Here is a 27,698-nt window from a genome sequence, read left to right as displayed (position 1 = left end):
TGCTTGGCGGGGATGACAAGTCGAATTTCCCAGCCCCTGTGATCCAGAGGCTCTTCCAAGACACCGGGACTGGAGAGGAGTAGGGGGCCTAGATGGGGGTGGGCACGAGAGGCTGGTGATGGCTTCTTTTTCAAGAGGGGAGGGGCACACTTGCCAGGAAGAGGCTGAGTGCAGCAGAGAGCAGCGGGACTGACATTTGAGGCAAGGGTCCTGTGGAGGGAGGAGGGAAGAAGTTGGAGAGTGATGCCTGGAGGCCAAGGTGGCACCACTGGGCCCTTCCGCAGCTCCTGGGGGGAAACTGGGTTGGGCCCAGGTGAGCAGGAGGGAAGGGAGGGTTCACCCTGGGAGTGCAGGGTGGGTGCTGGTTTAGGGTGAGGACCTGGGGAAGCAGGAGAGGTTAGGAGAACGGCCACGCTGAAAGTGAAACCGCCTTTGCAAAAACTCTATCAATTAGAAAAATTGTAAGAGTGAGCTGAACTAACCCGCCCCTCATCTTTCCTTTCCCTTAATGATTCCTGGGCTTTTGGGCTGAGCTAATCTTGGGAGACATTTAATTTATAGTTTAAATAACAGCAGGCCTCCCCCAAAACTCTTCTGCCTGTGTAAACCCAATGAAAAGCTATGAGGTGAGAGGGAGGAGCTAAGGTGTAGACCTCTCTAGCAAAATACACAATTTCCCCAGCTGTAGATTGGTCTTTTGAGATATCTTTTCAGGTTTTTTGCAGGTCTGATACCCATGGCTCTACCTGGAACCCCCAACCTCACTCCTGTGACACCCCCCTAAGAAGCGATTTAGCTTGCAGGAGGACAGCTTTGACCCTCCATGAGTTCTTGTCTGCCCCAGCCAATCAGTACCTGTTACTTGGCCACCCCTGACCCCCCAAACTGCCTTGAGAAACCCCTAGCTATGAGCCTTTGATGAGATGATTTGAGTACAAACTCTCTCTACCATGTGGTTGGCCTCATGTCTATTAAACTCTTTCTTTACTGGAATGCATGGTCTTTATTGAGAAAGGGAGCAGGAGGAACCCCTTGGGTGGTTACGAAGGGCAGGATGAAATCCCTTTGAAATGAGCAGTACAGAACTCCAAAGGAAGAGGTGGGGTCTGTGTGTTTCTTCTGCCACCTGAAATAATTGAAAGGTTCAAAATCCAATGTTATAGAGTTTATTCTAACTCTAAGTTCGAGGACCACCACTCAGAAAACACAGACTCTAAAGGAATGGGCTCAGTGCTCTGAGGTGGAGGGATTAGGGCTTCACTTAAATGGGAAAATACAAGGAGGTTTAGCATGATTACATTTTCCACATAAGATTGGCTTATGAGTTGCAGCAATTTGTTTGGTTATATCTTGTTCCCTTCGGGAAAAGTATATTTAACATACTGTCTTATGGAATTTGATAGGCATGGGGTCTTTTGTACCATCTGGTCTGAGTTGGGTGCAAGAAAAGAAAGAAGTTAATTCGTAACAAAAGGTCAGTAACTAAGAAAGGGAAGGGGTCTTACATCTGGTGCCATTTAGTCTTTCATAACATTTTACAAATCAAGAAAGGAAGAGCGTTAATCTATAATTGGAGAAGCAAAGTTCACAGCGACTTGCTGCTTGACTAGGGTCTCAGAATCACATTCTTTCAAGGCTCGAAGTAATTTAAAGTTCCAACAGCTTTAATCTGATGAGCTTTTTGTCGACAAAAAGAGTCAAACTCTGAAAAATATTTGGAGAGATTTATTCTGAGCCGAATCTGAGTGACCAATGGCCCGAGACAGAGACCTCAGGAGGGCCTGAGAACATGTGCTCAGGGTGATCTGGGCACAGCCTAATTGTATACATTTTAGGGAGACATGAGACATCAATCAAATACATGCAAGATCCACATTGCTTCTGTCCAGAAAGGTAGGACAACTCGAAGGTGGAGCGGGGAGGTTCCAGGTTATAGGTAGATTCAAAATTTTTTTATTGGCAATTGGTTGAAAGAGTTATTATCACTAGAAAGGAATGTCTAGGTTATGATAAGGGGTTGTGGAGACCAAAGTTTTATCATGCAAAGGAAGCCTCCAGGTAGCACGCTTCAGAGAGTATAGATTGTAAATGCCACTAATCAGACTTAAGGTCTGTGTTAATGTTCACGCTGGTCAGCTTTGCTGAATTCCAACAGGGAGGAGGACATAAATGAGGCATGTCCACTCCACCTTCTCTTCACAGCCTGAACCAGTTTTTCAGGTTAACTTTGGAGTGCCCTGGACAAGAGGAGGGGTCCATTCCGATGGCTGGGGGAGTGGGCTTAGAATTTTATCTTTGGTTTACACTACTTTCAAGCTGCTAACATCATAAGCCATCTTCTGCCAGGTGTGGCCCTGGGGAGGGGCCCCTTAACATGTGATAGGAGATGCTACCACGGCTAGGCAGCTACTTGTCATCAGGCCACAGAAGAGCCTCTTGGACCTGGGGAAGGGCCTGTGAGACTCTGAAGAGGAAAAGTCAGTTTTGAATCAAACCCATTTTATAAATAAGAAAAATTACAAAACGCTTCTCAGAAGGCGGCGGGGTGGGGGGCGGTGAGGAGGGGGACCCAGGGCACCTAAGGGCTAATTCTTGCTAGAGTCATTTAAATTTTAACTTAAATTTTCTAATGTTGCTAATAGGCTTAATTATCTGTTCACACCTTTTAAAAATGGCTAAACCTGGCTGAGCGTGGTGGCTCATGGCAAAATCCCAGCACTTTGGGAGGACGAGGAGGGTGGATCACTTGAGGGTATGAGTTTGAGACCAGCCTGGCCAACATGGTGAAACTCCATCTCTACTAAAAAATACAAAACTTAGTCAGGTGTGGTGGCAGGCACTTGTAATCCCAACTACTCAGGAGGCTGAGGCAGGAGAATCACTTGAACCTGGGAGGTGGAGGTTGCAGTGAGCCCACATTTCACTACTGCACTCCAGCCTGGGTGACAGAGGGAGACCTGTCTCAAAAAATAAAAAATAAAAAAAGGAATGGCTAAACATAAACATTACTTTGACAATCAAAACCATTTCAAAGGCCTTACTTCACTGGATTCTCAGCCAGTGCTGCCCCCAGAGCAGAAGGCAGCTGTGGGAAGCAGAGGGGCGGCCCCACCTCCACCTGGAAGATTCCTGCTCAGATCCTGGGTCACCTGCCCAACTGATGATGCCCCAGCTGCTCCTGCTGCGAAGCGGAACCCAGAACCCACTCAGGTCTGGTCCCCACTCCGCCCCCAGCACCCCTAGTGCGGCCACGCGGGAGGATGGGGCCCGAGGCTGCAGGGGAGGAAGCGGGTGGATCAAGGCACGCCTCGCCTCGCCTCGCCTCGCCTCACCCATGGGTGTTGGTTTTTGTTTTTTAAACCAAACAGAGCAGAGAGGGGCAAGGAAGCAAAAATGACTCAAGCCCACGGAGGCATCAGCTCTCCCTGTGCTGGGCACATGCCCAAGGCTGGCTTTGGGGACAAAGAATAATCAAAGATGACACTTTGGGGCTGCCCTCTCCCCAGCCCTCCTGGGCAAAGTCGGTGCGTCCGAGGAGTCAGCCCGGACTTGAACCTCTGACACCCGACCGCTGCTGGCCTGGTGCAGGGACCCGAGGGGCCCGAGGACACAGGAAGGGGCCCGGAGGGAGAGAGCAGCTGGACTCCGCCCAAGCAATTTAGGCGCCTGCCTCATCTGTGGTCCCCCACACCCCCAGCTCACCAAGCAGCGGGACAACCCCTGGAAATCCCCCAGGGAGGCGGGGCGCAGGGATTGCAGCGAGGCCCTGTGCCCAGGCTGGCTGTGCCCTACCTGCGGGAAGAGTCACTCCAGTCCCTCTGGGCTGGTCCAGGTGCAACCACAGTAGGACACAGGTCAACTCCAGTGAAATGTGGAGGGAGGAAGGGTGTGCCTGCCTGCTCCTTCCCCTCCCTGCATTCTGTTGCCCTCAGCAACAGAATGCCCACGTGGGATACTGGAAGCTTCAGCTTACCCCACCCCACCCCTCCAGGCCCGGTTTCTCCTGGGCGCAAGGGGCTACTTCAGAGCTGCCAGGCCTCCACAGCAACACATTAAATGTTCTGGAAACTAGGAGATGTGGCACTGCTGTACAACGGTCAGGAATAGCCATCCTGTCCTCCTGACCCGGTGAAAACCAGCTTCTGCTGGGAAGGAGCATGGGGTGGCGCCTGGCTTTTGGAGTCAGGAAGAACCAGGCTTAAGTAATAGAACTGCCTGACCTCCAGCTTGTCTCTTCAGCTCCCAGGTCCGTGCTCGACTTGGGATTATTGGGTGGGGCACATAAGAAGCTGCGTTCATTCTTTCCTGCCCTCAGACTTCCTGTGCTCTCAGGGTGCTGGATGCTGTTTCAGGTACCAGTACACAGCAGAGGGAAGAGAGTGCCTGATGGCATGGTGATTGATTTTAGTGGGGACAGCTAGACACTAAACCGGGAGTTCTGTCATGCCAGTTGGTGATAAATTGATTTCTTGAAGATTTTTCCACTTCCAGGCAAGGTAGAATAGATGCACCTGTCCCCACGCCCTACACTAAGGACAGTTAAAATCCCTGTATATTTCCCTGGGTATTACACATACATATATAACTACATACATAAATGTATGTATATCAAACACTAAAAGGTGGAGAGAAGAAGGCAGACCATGTAGGGACCTTGGGACCTGAGGAATGACATGACAGGAGTTCCCTGGGTTTTCTTTCTGCCTCATATATCTGCGACTGTGTGCTGGAAAAGCCAGCAACACGAAAAGACACAGACAAAAACCAACAACAACAAACCCAACAAGTTGGCCCTCAGCCAAAATAATTAGGCAAGAGGAAGAAATAAAAGGTATCCAAATTGGAAAGGAAGAACTTAAATTGTCCCTGTTTACAGATGACATGATCTTATAGAAAACCCTAAAGATTCCACCAATAAGATGTTAGAATAAATGAAATCAGTAAAGTTGCAGGATATAAAATTAACATACAACAATCTGTAGCATTTCTATACCCTAACAAAGAAATCAAGAAAACAATGTCATTTACAATAGCTACAAAAAATACTTGCAAATAAATCCAACCAAGGAAGTGAAAGATCTGTATGCTGAAAACTATAAAACATTTGTGAAAGAAATTGAAGATACAAATAATTAGAAAGCTGTCCCATATCTGAGATCAGGTGCCAAAAAAAAGACATCCCATGTTCATGAATTGGAAGAATTAATATTGTTAAAATGTCCATACAACCCCAAACAATCTACAGATTCAATGCAATCCCTATCAAAATTTCATTGACATTTTTCACTGAAATAAATAAAATAATCCTAAAATTCGTATGAGGGAGTAACACCTGCTCCACAGTGGCACAAAGCACTGTCAGGTGCCACACACAGCCTGTTGGGACATGTGGGCCACAGTACTTCCCCACCTAAAGTACTGTAGAGGCCCAGGAGACATGAGCCAGGGCCATTTTAACTGTCAGTAATGGCCACAAAGACCCCTAAATAGCCAAAGCAATCTTAAGCAAAAAGAACAAAGCTGGAGACAATACACTACCTAACTTCAAAATATACTATAAAGCTATAATAATCAAAACAGCATGGTATTGGCATAAAAACAAACAGACCAATGAAACAGAATAGAGAGCCCGGAAGTGAATCCATGCATTTACGGTCAACTGATTTTTGACAGAAATGCCAAGAAACACAATGTGGAAACGACAGTCTGTTCAATAAATGATGTTGGGGCCAGGTGCAGTGGCTCATGCTTATAATCCTAGCACTTTGGGATGCCGAGGTGGAAGGACCACTTGAGGCCTCCCTCCAGGCTCCGGAAGAGACCTCCTCCATGATCCTTTGTCTAAGGGGAAGGTTCCTCAGGACCTTACCGTGGGGGCTGAAGGTGGCCACCCCTCCAGGAACTTATGCCCCAGGTGCTGAATTTGGGCTGCCTAAGACTGTGTGCGTGCGTCTGTGTTTGTGTGCATGTCTGCATGTCTGTGTGTTTGCATGCATGTCTGTGTGTCTGTGTGGTCTATGTGTCTGTGTGTACACTTCTGTATGTCTTTGTGCATTTTTGCATGTGTCTCCATGTGTCTCTGTGCATGTCTGTGTGTCTATATGTCTGTGTCTTTGTATCTGTGTATCTGTGTCTGTGTGTCTTTGCGTGTCTGGTGTGTGTCTGTGTGTGTGTGTCTATGTTTGTGTGTCTGTGTCTCTGTGTGTCTGTGTGTCTGGGTCTGTGTATGTAATGGTGCGTCTCTGTGGCAGGAAGAGGGTGTGTGTGATTGTGTGTATGTGTGTCTTTCTGTGTGTGTCTGTGTGTGTAATGGTGTGTCTCTGTGGCGGGGAGGGGGTGTGTGTGATTGTGTGTCTGTGTGTGTCTGTGTATGTCTGTGTGTGTGTGTATGTCTGTGTATGTAACGGTGTGTCTCTGTGGCGGGGGTGTGTGTGTGATTGTGTGTCTGTGTGTGTCTGTGTATGTAATGGTGTGTCTCTGTGGCAGGGAGGGGCTGTGTGTGATTGTGTGTCTGTGTGTATCTTTCTGTGTATGTGTGTGTAACGGTGTGTCTCTATGGCCAGGAGGGGGTATCTGTGATTGTGTGTCTGTGTGTGTCTGTGTATGTAATGGTGTGTCTCTGTGGCGGGGAGGGGCTGTGTGTGATTGTGTGTCTGTGTGTGTCTGTGTATGTAATGGTGTGTCTCTGTGGCGGGGAGGGTGTGTGTGTGATTTTGTGTCTGTGTGTGTCTTTCTGTGTGTGTCTGTGTATGTAATGGTGTCTCTGTGGCGGGGAGGGGGTGTGTGTGATTTGAGGTGGGGACGGGGCCTAGGCTTCAGTTACTCACAACAGGACGGACAAAGGAAACAGAGTTTACCCGTTCTGCTAAAACCAAGGGCGGGAGGGGGACGGGGCTGCTGGCAGCCCTCCCAGAGCCCCTGGCAGCCGCTCACGGGTTCCGGACCGCCTGGTGGTTCTTGGGCACCGCAGTGAACCTCAGCTTCCTCAGGACGGAGGGCCAGCCCAGCAGCTGCTGGTCCCACAAGTACTCGGGGGAGAGCACCTTGGTGGGTTTGTGGCGCAGCAGGTACTTGTTCAGGTGGCTCTCGTCGTGCCACACGGCCTCGATGCCGTTGGCCTGGTCGACCATCATGGCCTGGTGGCAGGCCCTGGTGAGCCGCTGCACCTCTTGCACCGACCCTCCGAAGAACCCCCCCAGGTAGTAGAAATCGCCCTCGTCCTTGGGGATGTAGGCCTGGGACTGGGGCCGGCGCTCGTAGGTGAAGGCCTCCCGGCTGCTTCCGTAGAAGCCAGGGTGCAGGGTGCCGAACAGCGGAGTCAGGATCTCCACGCCCACGTGGTCGCGGAACTCCATGTCCACGTCCACACACACCAGGTAATCCACCTCGCTGAGGAAGCGCCGCTGGCAGAAGTCACTGATCATCTCCATGCGGCGCATGGACACGTCCTGCCAGCGCTTGTAGGCGCGCACCTCCAGCACCGACAGCTGCCGACCGGTCCCCAGCGTCACGCGGGGCACTGCGGCTGGCTGGTCGGTGAAGACATAGTAGTGGACACGGTGGCCCACCATGAAGTGCTTCTCCGCCGTCTCCAGGAACAGCTTCAGGAAAGCCACGTATCTGCAAGGCAGGCGGACGGGGGCTGGGGGAGCCGCCGGCCGTGCACCCCTGGGCTGCAGGAGGCCCGTCCTGCACCCGCCCGCCAGCGGCCATTGGAAGGCTCAGAGCAGCAGATGCACCACGTTCTCCTGCCCTGTCCTGAGCGAGTCCTCGGGCTGCGACTCACTTCATCCTCTTCCCAGCGATGGGGGACCACCAGCACCCCCTCTTACTAAGGAGGGCTGAGGGCAGGTAGCTGGAGGCTGGTAGCAGGCCGCAGGCTGGCGCCTGCTCACTCCCCCTCAGCCTGGCCTGAGCCACGCCTCCCCACGCAGCTGCCCTTCTTATGGCTAGGCCGGCCACGTGCTCCCTCATTATAAGCTGCACGCGAGGCCTCCACACACCCGCCTCTGCACCCTAGAGCTTCCTCCCTCCAGGCTTGAACTGCACCTATTCCTAAGAGTAAGTCATTCCTGGCCTCCGCCACTGTCGCTGGCCCAGCTGCCCACAGCTGCTGAGAAGTCAAGTATGTGTCTGCAGTTGCCTGGCTAGCTCCCTCTCTGGCCTGGCCCAGAGTCCCAGGGCCTTGTGGGTCAGCCACTTCCTTTGGTGTCTGGGGCCAACTGCCTTGCCTGCCCCACCTACATCTGACAGAGAAGTGACCACGGCTCTGCCAGCATCCTCTTTCTAGGGTCCAAGGACAGCAAACAGGTGTCCCCCTCCTGCTATCTCTGGTCAGTGAGCAGGAAACATCTGGAGCCTTGTATTGAGGGGGTGGCTCAGCATGACGGCCGGCCACAGTTACAGAGAGGAGGGGGCAGCAGAAGCCACCATCCCTGGGTGAGACGCAGCCTCTGGAGAAGGAGCTGGGTTTTACCGACCTGGCGAGCCCACGAGCCCACGAGCCCACGAGCCCACGTGAGCTCAGTAAGATGCTGCATGAATGACCTTTCCCATCTACCCTCTGGGAGGACAAGGCTGGCCGCCACCCTACTCTGTCTTGAACACAAGGAGAGACCTCAATGTCCACAGTCACTCGCCACTGCCTGGGTCTCTGCCCTCGGCCACCTCACTGACTTACTTTTTGATGGCAAACACAGTTAACCCAATGGTGGTGTTCTGGAGCCTGAACTGCTCGTTGAGGATGTCGATGTTGAACGTGCCCTCCCAGACAATGGGAGCCAGCCAAGGGGTCACCACGAGGACATCCTTCCTACTGCACATGGAGAGAGGCGTGCGGTCACATGGAGCTGGCAGGGTGCCACCCACATGCGCCTCTGGCACACGGCCGCCCCCACCTGGAAACTCCACTCAGCTTCTGCCTCCTCTGACCACCCTTCCAGAGGCAGCCGCCCTTCCCCAGGAAACCAACCAGAGGCAAATGCGACTCCAACCGGGCAAATCATTCCCAGCCCTCCCTCAACATTGGACCTGCGGGAACACACAGCAAGCTGAGCTTTGCTGGCAAAGAGATAGGAACAAACCCTCCCCAGCACCCAACCCCCGCTGCCCCTCCCCAGGTAGGAGGTACCTATCAGGCCTTTGCAGGGGCTTTGGAGAACAAAGGGACAGGAAACAAGAGACGCAAGTCAGAGAAAGCAAAGGGAAAGAGGACAGCCATGTGGGCCTCTGAATTCAGATGTCAGGAGAATCTGAGAGGAGAGAACGGGGAAGCAGCCCCAACTGAGATTTACATCAAGGAAACTGCCCTCTAATACCTTCAGAACAGCCCCTTGAGCTGCGTTCAGTTTCAGTGTCAGTAACTTTACTCACCACGGTGTCAGCACCTTTGGCTGGGGGTAGACCATCCTGCAAGCACAAAGCGCCGCCACGTGAGTTTGCATGGAAAGCGTGGGATGCAGGTAAGCAGGGGGTGTGCACAGCCGCTGAACCATGACTGGGCATTGACCCTCCCGCCAAGGCCACACTCCCAGGCTGGAATCACTGTGGTTGCTTGGGGGCTGTGTCAGCTCATAATCCCGGGACCTCGGGAAAGGGCCGAAGCTCAGAGTCTCTGATTCACACTTATAAACTGGCAAGAGGGACTAAGTGACCTCAGGGGCCATTGCTTTCCACTTGACTTAAGGCTGGGAGGGACGTAAGGGGTTGTGTCTCAATTCACTGTGGGCAGAGAGGAGGCTGGGTGTGTGGCCTCTGTCCCTGGTTGTTCCCAGGGAAAGGCCCTGAGATGTGCAGACCTCCCCACCTGGGCCCGAAGCCTGCTGGGCCTCCTTGTGGGCTGCTGGCTTCCAGAGCCCGGCTTCCTCTCTGAGAAGTGGGAGAGTGACACCTGCTCCACAGTGGCACAAAGCACTGTCAGGTGTCACACGCAGCCTGTGGGGACGTGTGGGCCGCAGTACTGTCCCCACCTAAAGGATTGTAGAGGCTCAGGAGACATGAGCCAGGGCCATTTTAACTGTCAGTAACGGCCACAATTTGAATGTCCAAGATGGCCTTTAAAAGCAGGGAGTCAGCAGAAAACACGAAGGAAATTCTGACACTTGGTACAACCTGGATGGACCGTGAGGACATCACGCTCAGTGATTTGAGCCCGACATAAAAACACAGGTACCATTGACTCCACTTATAAAAGGTAGTTGGAGTAGCAGACTCATAACAACAGACCATAGAATGGTGAGCTGGGGGAGGGAAAATGGAGTTGCTATTTTATGGGGACAGAGCTTCAGGTTGGCAAGATGAAAAGAGTTCTGGAGATGGATGGTGGTGATGGCTGCACAGCGATGTGAATGGACTTAACGCTACTGAACACTCCAAAATGACTAAGATGGCAAATTTTATGTTAAGCGTATTTTATCACAATTTTAAAAAAATCAAAAGCAGTGTGGCCAGCTTGGCCTTGATTGCCTAGGTCAGCACTGATAAAGGCCCACATCCTGGGAAACAGCCCTCCAAGGCCCCAGACAGAACAGACCAGCTGGTCATCTTCTTTAAAAGCCAATTTGAAGGCCAGGTGCCGGGGCTCATGCCTGTAATCCCAGCACTTTGGGAGGCTGAGGCGGGCGGATCATTTGAAGTCAGGAGTTCAAGACTAGCCTGGCCAACATGGTGAAACGCTGTCTCTGCTAAAAATACAAAAATTAGCCAGGTGTGGTGGTGGCGCCTGTAATCCCAGCTACTCAGGAGGCTGAGGCAGGAGAATCACTTGAGCCCAGGAGGCAGAGGTTGCGGTGGGCAGAGATGGTGCCAATGCACTCCAGCCTGGGCGACAGAGCGAGACTCCATCACACACACACACACACACACACACACAAAAGCCGGCGACACGCAGCTGGTCAAAACTGAAGCTCCAGCTCCATCGTGCTCTCTGAGTGGCTGCAGGACGAGGGCCAAGTCAGGGTAGAGACTGGGGAAGGAGCGGCCCCCTCCCTCGGAGCCACAGGGGGAAAGAGGACCTGCCCCAGCTCCCACATGCTTCTGTCCACACGCACACATGTGCCAGGGCTGCAGGACAATTCTGTGACATGGGAGGCACTGAAGGGAGGCACTGACATTATACCTTGGCAACGAGACATGCTGCAGATGGTCAGGTTCCCTAACAGCCATGCTGCAGAATGAGAACACAGGAGATGAAGTTTAGTCTAGGAGCAGGATTTAGGGCACAAGTGCATGGAAGCCACCCGAGGGTCCCAGTGGAAGGGACACAGCGTCAGCCTGGAGTGTGGAGCAGAGGCCACCAGAAACAGTCACAGAACAACCATCACTGTGGCAATGGGCCTGGCGTGGGCCCGTGTGCCAGACCCTGTAACGGCCAACGTTGCAGTCTGAGGTCTACGTTCGGGGAGCCTCACAGCCCACACATTCACCAGACACGTCGAAGCCAAGGCCAGGCAGAGTGGAGTTTCAGAACATGTCTACAAACCATGAGGCCCCCTCCCATCAAGAGATGGGGTCTGATATTCTGTGTTTCTAAGAAATAAATGCAGCAGAAGTGACGCTGGGTGACTTCTGAAGCCAGGCCCAAAAAGGTGATCTGGCTTCTGTCTCATCTTTCTTGGGATGTTGGTCTTGGAGCCTCCCAACCAAGCTGAGCAGGAGCCCAGGCCCCAGGGAGAGGCCCTGGGTAGGTGTCTCAGATGACAGCCAGCATTAACTGCCAGAGATGCAGGGAAGTCTTTGCAGTGACCCCAGCCACTGTCTGCCCATGACTGCTGAGGCCCCAAAGTGAACCACCCAGCTGAGCCCAGTCCACCCCAGGAAGCCCAGGGAGAGATAGTAATCAATGATTGTGATTGTTTTCCATGGATGGAGTGGTGTGTTCTGCAGCCATGGATCACTGAAACGAGTGGGAATTAGCAGACACAGCAGGGGAGAGACAAGAGTGGTCCCAACAGAGGCCATAGCACAGGCAAAGGCCTGGAGTCAGGACAGTATGGCAGGTGGACGAGTGACAGGCCACGTTGGCTGTAGCACAGAGGGCGAGGGCAGAGGAGGGAGAGATGAGGCTGGGGAGGTCAGGAAGGCAGGATCAGATCATGGAGAGCCTCCTACCTTATGTTCTGGAAAGATCACTCCAGCTGCTGTGAGAAAAAGGGGGACAGGGCTGATGGGGATGGGGAGACAAGTCTGAGGCTGTCACAGAGATGAGGGCAGCCCCACCGGACCCCTGGAGCAGGACGTCGAAGGCAGGGAGGCCAGTGGGCACGTGAGCTGCTGAAGAGCAGGGCTGGCAGGATTTGGGAACCCAGTGTAGGGGTGAGAGCAAAGGGAGAGTTGAGGATGGCTGGTGGAGGAGGGGTGGGGATAGGGGAGCAGAGACCATGCATGGGAACTCTGGGTAAGCCTGGAGTTGGGGACTGGAGGTCAGAAGGGAAGTCAAGGCTGACTCCAGACGTATCCAGGTGACCCTTCAAGGCCACAGAGTTGAGCATGTCTACACCGGGCAGAGCATAGACAGCGGGCCCAGGAGGGGGAGGGGGAGTTCCCAGAGTGGGACCCCCACCCACAGCCAGCACCCCGGCCAGCATGGATGCTCCACCTGCTCTTCCCTGCACTCACCAGAACCCCCGTTCCAGGCTTCCTGGCATTAGACTTCTGGGGCTTAGGACCCCGTAACTGCAGAAAGGAAGTGTGCCAAGACTCAGGACACAGAACGAAGACTGCCTGTTGGTCCCTTCCTCCAAAAAGTGCATGGTGCGGCCAGCAGCGTGAGCACAAGAGTTCCCAGTGAAGCTGCAAGGCCTCGAGGCAGGTAGGGCAAGTTCTCAGCAAAGCTCAGGTGCCTTGCCACGTCCCACACCGGGAGGTGGGCAGGAGGGTGGTCCCTGGGATATTGCTCACGTATGGGCACCTGCTGGAGCTCCAGAGCCCCAGCTCCCTCACCCCCCGCCACCAGTGCCTTGGTCAGTGCAGTCCCTGAGGCCACGTCAGGGAGTGTTTCCAGGCCGTGTCCACAGATGCCCCAGTAGAGCTGACAGGTGACTTCACTCTTGGTTCTGGGACCTTCTGTGTCTGGAAGCGACTAACAGCTTGGGACCCAGAATTGCCTTCCCCACCCCCAGCCACGCAATTGTGGGCAAGGGGCTTGCTCTCCCAGCCCTAGACTTCACACTTAGGAAAATTTTAAATGGGAGTGAGATGAGCCTGTTGCCCAGGTGAGGCTAAAATAAGGGAGCAAGTAAACACACCCTCCGCCAGAGCTGGACGCAGGCAACAACTGTCCTTAGGACCCTGATGACTGTGATACTTGGGGAGCTCAGGGAGGCCCCATGGGTCTGATTGGCTGCTGTGGTCACTTCTCCCCAAACCAGGCCAGCCTCGATGGTCAAATGTGTCTTACCCAAACAAGACCAAGACAAGCATTATTAGGAAAAGGATCATAGGTAGAAGTGCGTAGCATTTTGGTTTTCCTGGAAAACAGGAGTAGAAAAATCACATTACTCACCCTCCTTCTCTCACCTGCCCCACTTTACCTGTCCTGCCTTGTAATTCAGGCATCACACCCTGCAACGGGCCTTCATCTGCCAAGATGGTCCCTCTGCCCCACAGGTGATGCTCTGAGCCCCACCTGAGCATCTCCAAACCCAGTCCAGATCTGGCCCTCCTCCCACTCAGAGAAGAGGGAGGCGGTCTGCTCCTCCCAGCTCATCAGCCCGACTGCTCCTGCAGACTCTGAGAGCCACCCCGGCTTCCCAGTGACCTCCTTCCACTCAGCACCCCCTTCCCCTGGGAGACCGGAATGAACCACACTGAAATGAGCATGTCGAGGTCACTGTCGAACCCACCGAGGGAGGCCAGGACAGCCTCATGGCCAGGCTGAGCCAGGAGCCCAGACCAGTTCCTGCCAGGGAGAGGAGCCACCAACTTCCCCTAGTATCTCCCTGCTGTCTCAGAGGCTCATGCTCTGGAAACAATCATTGTCTTTCTTTTAAGGTGATTTTATGTATATTAAAGTCATGTACAGTAGTTCCCTTATCCACACCTTCGCTTGCTGGAGTTTCAGTTACCCATGGTCAACCAAAGGCCAATAATAGGTGAGTACAGTACAGTAAAATATTTTGAGGACAGGCGTCGTGGCTCGTGCCTATAATCCCAGGACTTTGGGAGGCTGAGCCAGCAGAATTGCTGGAAGCCAGGAGTTCTAGACCAGCCTGGGCAACATAGTGAGAACTCATTTCTATCAAGAAAAAAAAAACAAAAAACAATTAGCTGGGCATAGTGGTGCATGCCTCTGGTCCCAGGAGGCTGAGGTGGAAGGATCACTTGAGCCTAGGAGGTGAAGGCTGCAGTAAGCCATGATCACACCACTGCACTCCAGCCTGGGTAACAGAGCAAGACCCTGTCTCTTAATAATAAACAAAGCTACAACAACAAAAAACCCACAAACTAAGATATATACACATTTTTTTTTAGAGACCACATTCACGTAACCTTTATTACAGTATATTGTTTTTGTTGTTGTTGTTGTTTTGTCGTTGTTTTTGAGATGGAGTTTTGCTCGTTGCCCAGGCTGGAGTGCAAAGGGGCACCTTCGGCTCACTACAGCCTCCGCCTCCCGGGTTCAAGCAATTCTCCTCCCTCAGCCTCCCGAGTAGCTGGGTTTACAGGTACCCACCACCACGCCTGGCTTTGTATTTTTAGTAGAGATAGGTTTCACCATGTTGGCCAGGCTGGTCTCGATCTCCTGACTTCAAGTGATCCACCCGCCTCAGACAGTATATTGTTATAATTGTTCTATTTTACTATTAATTATGGTTGTTAATCCCACCCGGTGCCTAATTTATAAATTAAACCCTATCATAGGTATGTGTGTATAGGAGAAAACATACTCTCTGTAGGGTTTGGTACTATCTGTGGTTTCAGACATCCACTGGGGATCTCGGAACCTATCCCCCGCAGGTAAGAGGGGACTATCGTTTTCACAAGGGCAAGCCTGAAAGGCGTCTATCTCCTGGCCCAGTTCCTATTCCTTCCCCCGAAATCAGTCCCTTTCAACTAATTCATCTGTTACTTCTTATCTTATAATGCTTGTGTGTGTTTACCTCCACCTTTCTAAGTCCTGTGACCATGGAGCGATTTATCTCGAATAGCTTCTTGAAACAGAAACGTGGGAGGCAAAACATTTGAACTTTACATGTCCTAAATTATTTTTTCCATTTTTGTAGTTGGTAGATCGTTTGGCTGTAGGGAAATCTCGGTGGAAATAATTTTCCTTCAATTTGGCAAAAATGGTTCCATTTTTTAAAACTTTGAAAATTAATTAATTTGAGGGATAACTTACATCCAATAAAATGTACCCACTTTAGGTATACGGTTTTGATGAGTTTCACACAATGTATGTACACATGTAATCACCACCCCAAACAACATATACACATTTTCATCACCCCAGTAAGGTCCCTCCTGACCCTGGCAACCATGGATCTGATTCCCTGGCGTTTCCCATACACAGAATCATCGGATACATGCTCTTTTATGTCTGGCCGCGTCACACCGCATGCTGTTTTGAAGATTCACCTATATTGTCACGTGTATCAATTGTTCGTTCTTTTTCATTGCCGAGAAGCACGCCATTGTTAATCCGCCACAATTCATTTATTCTGTCTCCTATTGACAGACACTTGGTTTTTTCACTGTTTGGGGCCACTAGCAACAAAGCTTCTGTAAACACTCATGTGCAGGTATTTGTGGACCTGTGTTTTCATTTCCCTTGAGTAAATACCAAGGAATGGAAAAGATGGGTCATATGGTAAGTGTATGTTTAACTTTGTAAGAAACTGCCAAACTGTGTTCCAAAGTGGTGACTGAATTTTCCATTCCCGCCAGGAATGTACGAGAACCACAGTCCTTGTCAACACTTGATGGTCACTCTTTTATCCTTTAGCCATGCTAGTGGATGAGGAGTGGTATCTAAGTGTGTCCAATGACTAAGGAGGTAAATCATCTTTTCATGTATTTATTGGCCATTTGCTTGCTTCTTATGAAGCCTGTCCAGATCTTTAGCTCATTTTATTATTTATTTATTTATTTATTTACTTATATATATTTTTGGGGGGCACGGTCCCACTCCAGTTGCCCAGGCTGGAGTGTGGTGGCATGATCACGGCTCACTGCAGCCTCGACTTCCTGAGCTCAGGTGATCCTCCCACCTCAGCTTTTTGAGTAGCTGAGACTATAGGCATGCACCACATCTAGCTGATTTTTTGTGGTTTCAGTAGAGATGGGGTTTCACCATGTTGCCCAGGCTGGTCTTGAACTCCTGGGCTTAAGCAATCCACCTGCCTCAGCCTCCCAATGTGCTGGGATTACAGGCATAAGCCACCTCACCCGGCCCTTTATTTTTATTTTTTTTAGACAGGATCTTACTCTGTCACCCAGGCTGGAGTGCAGTGGCACGATCACAGCTCGCTGCAACCTCGAACTCCTGAGCTTAAGCGATCTTTCCCCCTCAGCCTCCTGATTAGGTGGGACTACAGACATGCACCAACATGCCCGGCTAATTATTCTACTTTTTGTAGACACTGGGTCTCATTTTAAATTAAGTTGTTTCTCTTTTTATTATTGAGCAGAATTTATTTCTATATTTTGGATACAAGTCCTTTGCCAAATACAAATATTACAAATATTTTCTCGCCAGGCACAGAGAGACAGACACTGCATGTTCTCACTTATCTGTAGTATCAAAGCATCAAAACAATTAAACTCATGGAGATAGAGAATAGAAGGATGGTTCGCAGAGACTTGGAAGGGTAGTGGCAGGGGTGAGAGGGTATGTAGGGATGGTTAATGTGTACAAATAAATAGAAAGAATGAATAAGACCCAGTATTTGATAGCATAACAGGGAGACTATAGTCAATAATAATTTAATTGCACATTTAAAAATAACTAAAAGAGAGGTCGGGCACAGTGGCTCATGCCTGTAATCTCAGCACTTTGGGAGGCCGAGGCAGGTGGATCACCTGAGATCAGGAGTTCAAGACCAGCCTGGCCAACATGGTGAAACCTCATCTCTACTAAAAATACAAAAATGAAGGCCAGGCGTGGTGGCTCACGCCCGTAACCCCAGCACTTTGGGAGGCCGAGGTGGGTGGATCACGAGGTCAGGCATTCGAGTCTAGCCTGACCAACACGGTGAAATCCTGCCTCTACTAAAAATACGAAAAATTAGCTGGGTGTGGTGGCACATGCCTGTAATCCCAGCTACTTGGGAGGCCGAGGCAGGAGAATCTCCTGAACCTGGGAGACGGAGGTTGCAGTGAGCCGAGATTGCACCACTGCACTCCAGCCCGGGCGACAGAGCGAGACTCCATCTCAAAAAAAAAAAAAAAAGAAAAAGAAAAAAGAAAAAAAAGTTTAAAAATACAAAAACTAGCCGGGCGTGGTGGTGGGTGCCTGTAGTCCCAGCTACTCAGGAAACTGAGGCAGGAGAATCACTTAAACCTGGGAGGCAGAGGTTGCAGTGAGTTGAGATGGCGCCACCACACTCCAGCCTGGGTGACAGAGCGAGACTCCATCTCAAAAAAAAAAAAAAAAAAGAATAAAAATAACTAAAAGAGTATAGTTGGATTGTTTGTAACACAAAGGATAATTGCTCAACAGGATGGATACCAGTTCTCCATGATGTGAATTTTCCATTGTATGACTGAACCACAATATCTCAGGGACCCCATAAATATATACACCTACTATGAACCCATAAAATGAAAAACAAAATACTTCTTAGAAAACAAATATTTTCTCTCAGTCTGTGGCTTATTTATTCATTTTTCCTTAATTTTTCTTTTGAAGGGAAGTGTTAATTTTTATAAACTCTAATTTATCCTTATAAGAATGAAACCATTTTTATGGTTTGGGCCTTTTTTTTTTGCCTCATCTATTAAATTTTTGCCTACCCCAAGTTCATGAACATTTTCTCTTATTTTCTTCAGAATTCCATAATTTTTGTGTATTGTGTGAAAGGCTAAAGTCCCTTTCTTCCCCCAATGGATATCCAGTCATTTCAGCCATTTGAATTGAAAATACTTTCCTTTCTCTATCACATTACCTTAGCACCCTTATCAAAAAGCAACTATTAAAAAATCAATGGACTATTTCTGTGTGGGCCTATTTCTAAACTCTGCATTCTGTTCCATTGAACTATCTGTCTATCCTAATAGCAACCTATTCTGATTACTGTAGCTGTGTAGTCCACCTTGAAATCCAGCCTGGAAAGTAAGTCTTCCAACTTTGTTTTTCTTTTTCTAATTGTTTTGACTATTCGGAGACCTTTGCATTTCTATGTAAAATTTTAGAATCAGCTGTCAACTTTACAAAAATTTCTTCTGGAGTTTTAAGTGAGATTATGTGGACTCTGTAGATCCATCTGGGGAGAAGTGACAGTTTAGCAATGTAAGTCTTCCAATCCATGAGCATGGTATATTTCTCCATTTATTTATGTCTTCTTTAATTTTTGTCATCAATATTTTGCAGTTTTCTGTTTTTTTGTGACCTTCTTTTTCTTTTCTTTTCTTTTTTTTTTTTTTTTTTTTTGTCAGGGTCTTGCTGTGTAGCCCAGGCTGGAATGCACTGCAATCTCTGCCTACTGGGCTCAAGTCATCCTCTCCTCAGCCTCCTGAGTAGCTGGGGCTACAGGTGCATGCCACCATGCCCAGCTAATTTTTTTTTTTTTTTTTTTTGTAGAGACAGGGTCTCACTATGTCGCCCAGGCTGGTCTCAAACTTCTGGGCTCAAGTGATCTGGCCACCTTGGCCTCCCAAAGTGCTGGGATTACAGGCATGAGCCATGGTGCCTGGTTTGTATTGCAGTTTTAATTGTATAGACATTTCTCCTAATTTGGTAAATTATTCTCTAAATATTTCATGTTTTATGATGCTACTGTAAATGGTATTTAAAATTTTTCATGGTTCAATTGATTGTGGCAAGTATTATAGAAAAATAATTGATTTATTCTTGTTTTTCTTTTTTCTTTTTTTTTAGACTGAGTCTTGCCCTGTTGCCCAGTCTGGAGTGCAGTGGTGTGATCTCCAGTCACTGCAACCTCTCCCTCCTGGTTTCAAGCAATTCTCATGCCTCAGCCTCCCAAGTAGGTGGGATTACAGGCACACCACCACACTCAACTTTTTTTGTGTGTGTGTATTTTTGTAAAGATGGAGTCTTGCCATGTGGGCCAGGCTGCTCTCAAACTCCTGGCCTCAAGTGATCTACCTATCTTGGCCTCCCAAAGTGCTGGGATTGCAGGTGTGAGCCACCACACCCAGCCTGATTTATTCATTGACTTTGTATCTTGAGACGTTGCTAAGCTGACTTAGCTGATGGGCTCACAGCATAAACATATATAATATATATGACAATAATAGCATAAAGGAGCAAGGAGGCAATGAAGTTATTATATATACTGGAGCAAGGAAAGGTCACCAGACAATAACTTGAATATACAGGAAGAAATCAAGAGGAAAGTCAGTGATAAATATACAGTGTAATATAAAAGACTTGAAAAGTGTTTTTCTCCTTACTTGTCTTACTGAATTGAAAAGAAATAAGATTGTGTGAAACAATAATTATAACACCATGTTGTTGAGTTTATAACATATATAGATGAACATATATGACAATAATACTACAAACCACAAGCAAGGAGGGAGGAAATGGAGTTACATTGGAGTCAAGTTCCTGTATTTTACTAAAATTAGTATTAATCTGAAGTAGATCCTGATAAATTAAAATGCATATTGTAATCCCTGGAGCAAACACTAACAAAATAACTTTAAAATACACACTTAAAAAGAAAAAGGGAATTTAAATGCTACACTAGAAAATACTTAATACAGAAGAAGGTAGTAAAAGATGAACAGAAGAACAAAAAGGCATAAAACATAGAAAACAAATTGTGAACTGATAGATGGAAATCCAACCACAGCAATAATAACATTGAATGGGAATAGAATGAACATGCCAATCAAAAGGCAGAGATCCTTAGACTGGATTTTTTTGTTTAAGCTTTGACTATATGCTGCCTGTGAGAGACATACATACTTTAGAAACAAAGATACAAATAGGTCAAAGCAAAAGGATAGTAGATTTGCTATGCAAACAACCGTAAGGGAGCTTGAGGAGAAATGCTAACATCAGACTAAATAATTTTTTTGTTTTTTTGAGACAGAGTCTCACTCTATCACCCAGGTTGGAGTGCAGTGGCACGATCTTGGCTGACTGTAACCTCAGCCTCCCAGGTTCAAGCAATTCTCGTGCCTCAGCCTCCCAAGTAGCTGGGATTACAGGCGCACACCATCACGGCTGGCTAATTTTTTTGTATTTTTAGTAGAGACGGGGTTTCACCATGTTCGCCAGGCTAGTCTTGAACTCCTGACCTCAGGTGATCCACCTGCCTTGGCCTCCCAAAGTGCTGGGATTACAGGCATGAGCCACCCCATCTGGCCAACTTTTTTAAGATCAAAAATCTTACTAAAGAGAAACATTCTGCCATGATATAAAGTGAATACATCAGGAAAATATAACAAACAGAAATATATACATACCTGACAACCTAGCCCCAAAACACTAGAACAGGAATTAAAAGAAATTAAAAACTGTGTAAGCAAAAACTCAGTTGTATGTAAAAAACCAATTCCCCTTGAGGAAGAGAAAGGGCTGGAGTCCTTTAAAAATTAACTGGCTGTTTTTCTGTGGCTAGTGAGCCTTATCTCTCCCTTTCCCAGGCATTGCGAAGACTCTGTTTCTCTAGCTGTGCAGCTGCAAGGTCACTAAACAGATAATCTTGAGTCATAAAACGTGTTGTTCCTTGAAAAGTAAGAAATGATGTAATGCATGTCTTAACTGAATAACTCTTTGTTTCTCGCTTCTGTAATACTCTTCCCCCTGCACAAATCTCCCCCCACCCCACAAAATGCTTAAAAGGTAGCTTGACTCTTTGTTTGGGGCCTGGTCCTTTGGATGTTAATCTGATTGGGTCGGTGCGCCTAAATAATTAAATAATTCCTCCTCAACCCCATCGGTCTCTCCGATTCCTTAATTATCCCGCAGCAATACATGAAGCAAAAACTCACAGAATTGAAGGGTGAAACAGTCAATTCACCAGTAATGGTTGGGCCGGGCATGATGACTCACGCTTGTAATCCCAGCACTTTGGGAGGCCGAGGTGGGTGGGTCACTTGAGCCCAGGAGTTCGTGACCAGCCTAAGTAACATGGCAAAACCCTGTCTACAAAAAATGCAAAAATCAGCTAGGCATGATGGTACTTGCCTGTAGTTGCAGCTACTCAGGGGGCTGAGGTGACCTAAGCCTTGGGAGGTGGGGGCTGCAGTGAGCTGTGATCATACCACTGCACTCCAGCCTGGGTGACAAAGTGAGACTCCACCTCAAAAACAAAACAAAACAAAACAAAAACAACAAAAAAACAATAATTGGACACCAAAATCCTACCCCACTCTCAATAATGGATAGAATAATTAGAAAGAAAATCAGTAGATACAAATGACTTGACATCACTGGACACCAACTGACATCTCTAGAACACTCCACCTGGCAAGAGCAGAAGTCACGTTCTCCTCAAGTGCACATGGAACAGTGTCCAAGGTCAATCATATGCTGGACCATAAAACAATTCTGAGAAATTCAAAAGGACTGATATCCACAGAGTTTCTTCTCTAACCACAGGGGAATGAAATTAGAAATTAACAAAAGAAATTTGGGAAATCTATAAATACATAGAAATTAAACAACACACTTCTAAATAAGCAATGGGTCAAAGAAGAAAATCAAAAGATACTCTGAGCTGAATGAAAATGTAAACACAACATACCAAAATTTATGAGATATAACTAAAGCTGTGTTTCAAGGGAAATTTATAGCTGTAAATGTCTACATTAGAAAAAAAATCTTAAATCAAGTGTGTAAGCTTCCATTGTAAGTAACTACAATAAGAAAAGACAGAACAAATTAAACCCAAAGTGAGAAGAAGGGAAATTAATAAATATTAGAGTGGAAACCAATGAACTAGAGAACAGAAAGAAAAAGATAAAGTAAAAAAAATCAAATGTCAGTTCTCTGAAAAGATCAAGAGAATTGACAAAGCTTTAGCTACATTGACCAGAGAGAGAGAGAACACAAATAACTAAAATCAGGACTAAAAGAGGAGACAGCAATTCCAATCTTACAGAGATTAAAAGGATTTCAAGGAAATACTATGAACAACTGTTTGCCAACAAATTATGCAACTTAGGTAAAATGGACAGATTCTTACACAGAAACTAGAAAGCGGTTAGAAGAAAATATAAGATTAAATCTTTGTGACAATGGATTAAGATTTCTTAGATATGACACCAGATGCACAATAAAAGAAAAAGTTAATAAATTGGAATGGATCAAAATGTAAAACTTTTCTACTTCAAAACACCAATAAAAAGTTTTAAGACAAACTATTGATGGTTGAAAATATTTGCAAATCATATATCTGGTGTATATATATATATATGATACTGTGTATGTAAAGAACTCTCAAAACTGAACAGAGGAGACAACTCTATTTTTAAAAAGGCAAAACATTTCAACAGGCATTTCACCAAAAACATATACAAATGGCTAAAAAGCACAAGAAAAGCCACTTGCCATCATTTGTCCTTGGGGAAATGCAAATCAAAACTATAATGAGATACCACCTTTTACCCACAAGAATGGTATGTATTGCTGCAGACGTACAGACAGTGGAACCCTCAGCCAGGCGCAGCGGCTCACACCTATAATCCCAGGACTTGGGGAGGCCGAGGTGGGCAGATCACTTGAGCCCAGGAGTTTGAGAACAGCCTGGGCAACATGGCAAAACCCCATCTCTACCAAAAATACAAAAATTAGCTGGATGTGGTGGTACTCACCTGTAGTCCCAGCTACTCAGGAGGCTGAGGTGGGAGGACCAATTGAGCCCAAGAGATTGAGGCTGCAGTGAGCCAAGATCATGCCACTGCACTCCAGCCTGGGTGACAGAGCAAAACCTTGTCTCAAGAAAAGAAAAAGAAAAAGAAAATTAGAACTGTTATACACTGCTGATGGGAATGTAAAATGGGGCAGTCACTTTGGAAAACAGTTTGCTAGTTTCTTAAAATGTTAAATACAGACTTCCTGTATGACCCAGCAATTCCACTGCTGGATATCAACCCAAGAGAAATGAAAACATGTTCACACAAAGTCTTGTACACAAATGTTCATAGCAGTGCTGCGTGCAGTTTAAAATAGCTAAAAAAGCAGAAACAGCCGAAATGTCCTTCAGCTGATGAATGGATAAACAAAATGTGGTCTATCCGTACAATGGATTATTCAGTAATAAAAAGGAATTAAATACTGATACATACTACAACATACATGAATCTCGGAATCATTATTCTAAGTGAAGGAAGTCAGATGCAAAAGACCATGTAACACAGGACTCCATTCATAGGAACTGTCCAGAAAAGGCAAGACTGGAGAGAAAGAAAGTGATTGTCTGAGGCCAGGTGGGAATGGGGAATGACTGAGGAGGAGTTCCAGGGAGTTTTGGTGGGCTGGGGATGGAAAAGTTATAAAATTTATTTCACAACTCTGTAAACTAACCGAAGATGATTCATTTGAAACAGGTGAATTTTATGGCATATCAATGACACGGCAATAAAGCTGTTTCTTTTAACGGTGCCATCAACTCCAGCCCCTTGACCCTAAGCTGAAGGAAGAGAGATGCTAGCTGTGTTCAGTAGGGCTCCGTCAAAGCTGATTTTTTGAAGTTATGGGCAGCATTCCGAGTAAGATGTTTTGTGGCAGGTCAGGTCTCACTAACGCAGGCCTCCCTAACAACTGTTTCAGTACTGACTGAGTGGTTAAGTTAAATATTAAAAGCCAGTGCCCTTATACAAAGGCTGGAATATAACAAAATCCCACCAAGAGTTTTGCCTAGACCTTTCCTGGGCCTTCAAGCATGACAAAATAACGAAGGAATTCTTAACAGGACCCATTTAGGATTAAACAAGTTTTACTGGGGGTCTGAAGAAATTCCCCAGGACTCCACAAATAAGTTTACTGGGGGTCTGAAGGAACTTCCCAAACCCCCATGATTTAGGAGACAAGATAAGGGTTTTAGATTAAGTAAATTTACTGAGGATCCAGAGGAAGGTCTTCAGGACTCAGACCTTAGTTATAGATTAACATAAGTCAATTACTTACGTCTTGAGATGAATGCACACTCACACATAGACATATAGCTTAGAAGGTATATAAGCTCTGGAAAACTTTGTAATTTTGAGTTGGTCTGGAGATAATTTCCAGGTCTTCTGCTTGTAACTGGTTACAGAAATAAAAACTCTCTTTCTCCCCAGTTCATCTGCATCTCGTTATTGGGCCGCGAGAGATAGCAGCCCCACCCTCAGTTTGGTCCAGGAATAGTCTGATCTCTTCTTGGCCAATCTCTGGTGAGACCCACCAGAATGGAGGAGAGCAGGGACTGGGTGCACTGCCAGCTTCCAAAACTCCTGCACGTGGTCTCAGTCCTCCAGGGATTATGATGGGTGTGAAGGAGCTGAGCATTCTCTAAGGAGCCAGCACATGACACCCAGCTCACCGCCCACCAACCACATCCTCACCGTCATCTCCAAGGCTCTCTCATGTCCTCTTCCTGCCTTTCGGGGGATCACTCCCTCTGACTCCACCACCCTGCTCTACTGCCCGCCCCAACAAGCCTGACTGATTTGTGGAGCCGGGCCTTCCCCATGTGAGCTCTTCTCCCTGGCATGCTTGTCCCCCAGATTTCCACACACTGGGTCCCTCGCCATTGGTGTCCCTAAGGACACCAGCTCACCAGCTCCTGGCTGCAGGCACCTTCTAGCACAGGCCTGCTTGTTCTCATCAGTGTTCAACCAACATTGGTTGGATGACTAAATCAACATGCAGAATGTGGGTAACCTGAGAATGGGCACTCATTTGCCAGGTTTCTCAAAGACCTAACCTCTTAGTCTTCAAGACGTTTGTCTTGGGTGCGGTCATGGGCCAGAGCCAGTGCCAGAACCCCAGGAGTATAGAGACCAACTGCCCAGTCCCTGGTCCTCCAAGGCTCCCTGACATGAGACCAACTAAGATAGCATAACCCGTGGGGCAGGACAGACTCCTGGGGTGGCAGCTGTGTTCATCATCTTGACTGGGTCAAGATGTATCCGAGACTGGATACATTTTGGCCCATTTATTTTGACCCATATAAATGGGTCAAAATGTATCCAGCTGTACCTTTTATGTGCGGTTTATTGTATACATCCGTTGAAACATATTAAGACAAAAAAAGGAAAACAAAGACCACAAAGGAGGGACAGGGAAGAACCCGGAAGGCGCTGGCAGCACAGGGAGGAGGCAGGTGTTTGCAGTCAGACCTGAGTCCCAGGCCCCACTCAGCCCTTCCTGCCTGGGACCAGACCACTGTACCAGATCTCTCCAAACCTGTTTTCCCGTGGGTGAAAGAATGACCCGGGAAGTATTTACTGTTCCTTCCTGAGAACTCAGCGATATTGAACACAGTGCTGCCTCACAGTAAACACTGACAAATGGTGAGCATTACTGAGGGCAGGGCCTCGACCTACACCACACCCAGTTTTCTTCATGAATTTTCCACTCCTCTGCCTCCCGCTCCTCCAGGGCTGCACCTCCGGGGCAGGAGCCCTCACCAAGTCAGGCCTCAGTATGCCTTATCCGCCACCTGATTCCAAATCAAAGTAAAACATCTCTCCCCAAATGTGTACACAGCACTCCTCTAAATTAAAGGGCTGTGTGCTGGCTCTGGGTACCCCACCCGGCTCTCCCTGGCCTTTGGCGTTGGGGTTCACTGGCCTGCAGCCTGCGCCCCGTGGCCCTGCGTTCTGCATCCCTCCCTCTGAAGCGACGTTGTTGTCTGGGTAAATACTCAATTCATCTTCTGGCGCCAAGAAAATTAAGGACAGGTGATCCACCCTCGGCCTCCCAAAGTGCTGGGGTTACAGGCCTGAGTCACCGCATCTGGTTGCCTAAATAATTTCTTCTTAACTCCTATATCACCTGAGGGCCCGGGGCACCGTTCCCCCGTCACGCTTGGCATTGAACTTGCCCACCTCGCCTTCCCGAGGCGCCTCCGCGTTTGGGGTATGGAGGCTGTTCCCGGTCAACCTGGGCGCCTGGCCGCCGTGCCCGGGGGAAGGGCTGGGGGGCGGGCAGGGCAGCCCAGAGCCTTGTCCTCGTCCAGGGTCGGGCGGTAGGTGCTGAAAATAGCAGCTCATGGAAGGCGGGGAGCGTGGAGGGGCGAGGAGAGGCTGGAGACCGCCACGGCGTCGAGGGACCCCGCTCTCACCAGGACCCGGGGACCCCGGAGACGAGCGCCCCGCCAGGCCGCGCCACCGCGCCCATCCTCCCTGCGGGTCCCAGGCACCCACAGCGCGGCCGAGCCCACCTGCCCGCCGGCTCCCCAGGACGCAGGGTCTCGGAGGCTGGGGCGGCGGCCGGCCTGAAGCCTCGCAGCCCTGAGCGCCCCCACCCCGGCCCGGCTGTCGGGTGCACCCCGGATTCCCTGCGGTAGCGGCTCCCTTGCGGGCACCCGGGGCCGAGGCCTGCACTCACCGGTCAGCGTCCGCAGCACCTCGGCCATGGCTCCGCGTCTGGTCTCGGCCTCCGCCTTCCGCCCGGCGGCCCTGGGGCGGGGTGAGCCCGAGGCGCCCCCTCCCGGCCCGCGCCGCCCGCCGCCCCGACTTCCCGAGGCCGAACACGGGAGGGGACAGAGGGGCGCGGGAGGCGGCCGCGGGTCCCCAGGGACCCCTGCTAGGAAGGGACGGCGCCTCCTCGCGCGCGTCCCCATGGGACCCGCGCGCCCCTCGTAGCCCTGGTACCTTGGGGCCCTGTCCCTGCATCCCGCCCTGGGGCCGAGCGGCTCCGGGTGCCCCTGAAGCCCCGCCCCCGGGGGCCCCTTGACACCCTGTCTCCCGGGCGGGGGCGACCCCCTGACATCCTGCTCCCCCGGGGAGGTGGGGGAGACGAACCCGTGAAGCTGCGGGCCCAGAACCCACGATCCCCGGCCTTCCGGCTCGCGCGCGCCGCAGCCTGTAGCCCTCCAGCCCCGCAGGACCCTGTGCCCCGCGCCCGCGACGTCCCCCTAGGCAGAGTCGCTTCCCCGGCCCCGGCTCGCGGCCCCACGGAGCTCTGCGTCCGCAGACTGAGGAACCTTCGCGTTCCTCCTGCGAGCGAGTCCCCCTCCGGCGCCCGCGCCGGGCCCTGAGGCCTCTTCGCGCGGTCCGTGGACAAAGCCCCGCTCCGCCCCGCTACGACCCCCGCCCTTGCCTGGCGTCCGCTCGAGGAAGCTCAGGAGAGGGCGGCGGCGGCTGCAGGGACTGGGGAGAGCGCGCCCCGCTGCGAAGAGGAGTTACCTCCCGAAGGGTCCAGGCGACCTCCCAGAGGCTTCTTCCTGCTTTTCCTGGTATCTCTCAGAGGAGTTTACACTGATACCCCGTTCACAGGACCCTGATCCCGTCCCGCCCTCCCGGGGCACCGTTCTTATCTCCGTGAAAGCTGGGGGCATCTTTAATGCTTCCTTTCCCTCCCACCCCAAGTCCAGTTCGCCAGCTCCGAGACGTGTCCCTGGTGCAGGCGCAGGAAAAAA

General features: G+C 49.5%; 1 protein-coding gene across 10 annotated transcripts; it reads right to left on the bottom strand.

Moving 5' to 3' along the window:
• Window positions 1-1,710: 1,710 nt before the first annotated feature.
• LOC450164 (ABO, alpha 1-3-N-acetylgalactosaminyltransferase and alpha 1-3-galactosyltransferase) lies at window positions 1,711-27,698 on the bottom strand. 10 transcript variants are annotated; one of them, XM_054659253.1, is made up of 8 exons: window positions 21,121-22,938; window positions 20,593-20,614; window positions 13,397-13,466; window positions 12,616-12,672; window positions 11,117-11,164; window positions 9,373-9,408; window positions 8,681-8,815; window positions 1,711-7,620 (listed from the first exon to the last, which is right to left on the bottom strand). In XM_054659253.1, the coding sequence occupies exons 1-8, from the start codon at window positions 21,169-21,171 to the stop codon at window positions 6,930-6,932; spliced, it is 1,110 nt and encodes a 369-aa protein (XP_054515228.1). In that variant the 5' UTR covers window positions 21,172-22,938; the 3' UTR covers window positions 1,711-6,929.

Source organism: Pan troglodytes, chromosome 11, assembly GCF_028858775.2.
Source record: "Pan troglodytes isolate AG18354 chromosome 11, NHGRI_mPanTro3-v2.0_pri, whole genome shotgun sequence".
Taxonomy (NCBI): domain Eukaryota; kingdom Metazoa; phylum Chordata; class Mammalia; order Primates; family Hominidae; genus Pan; species Pan troglodytes.
Note: the sequence above shows the minus strand (reverse complement) of the source record. Positions and strands in the feature narration are given on the sequence as shown.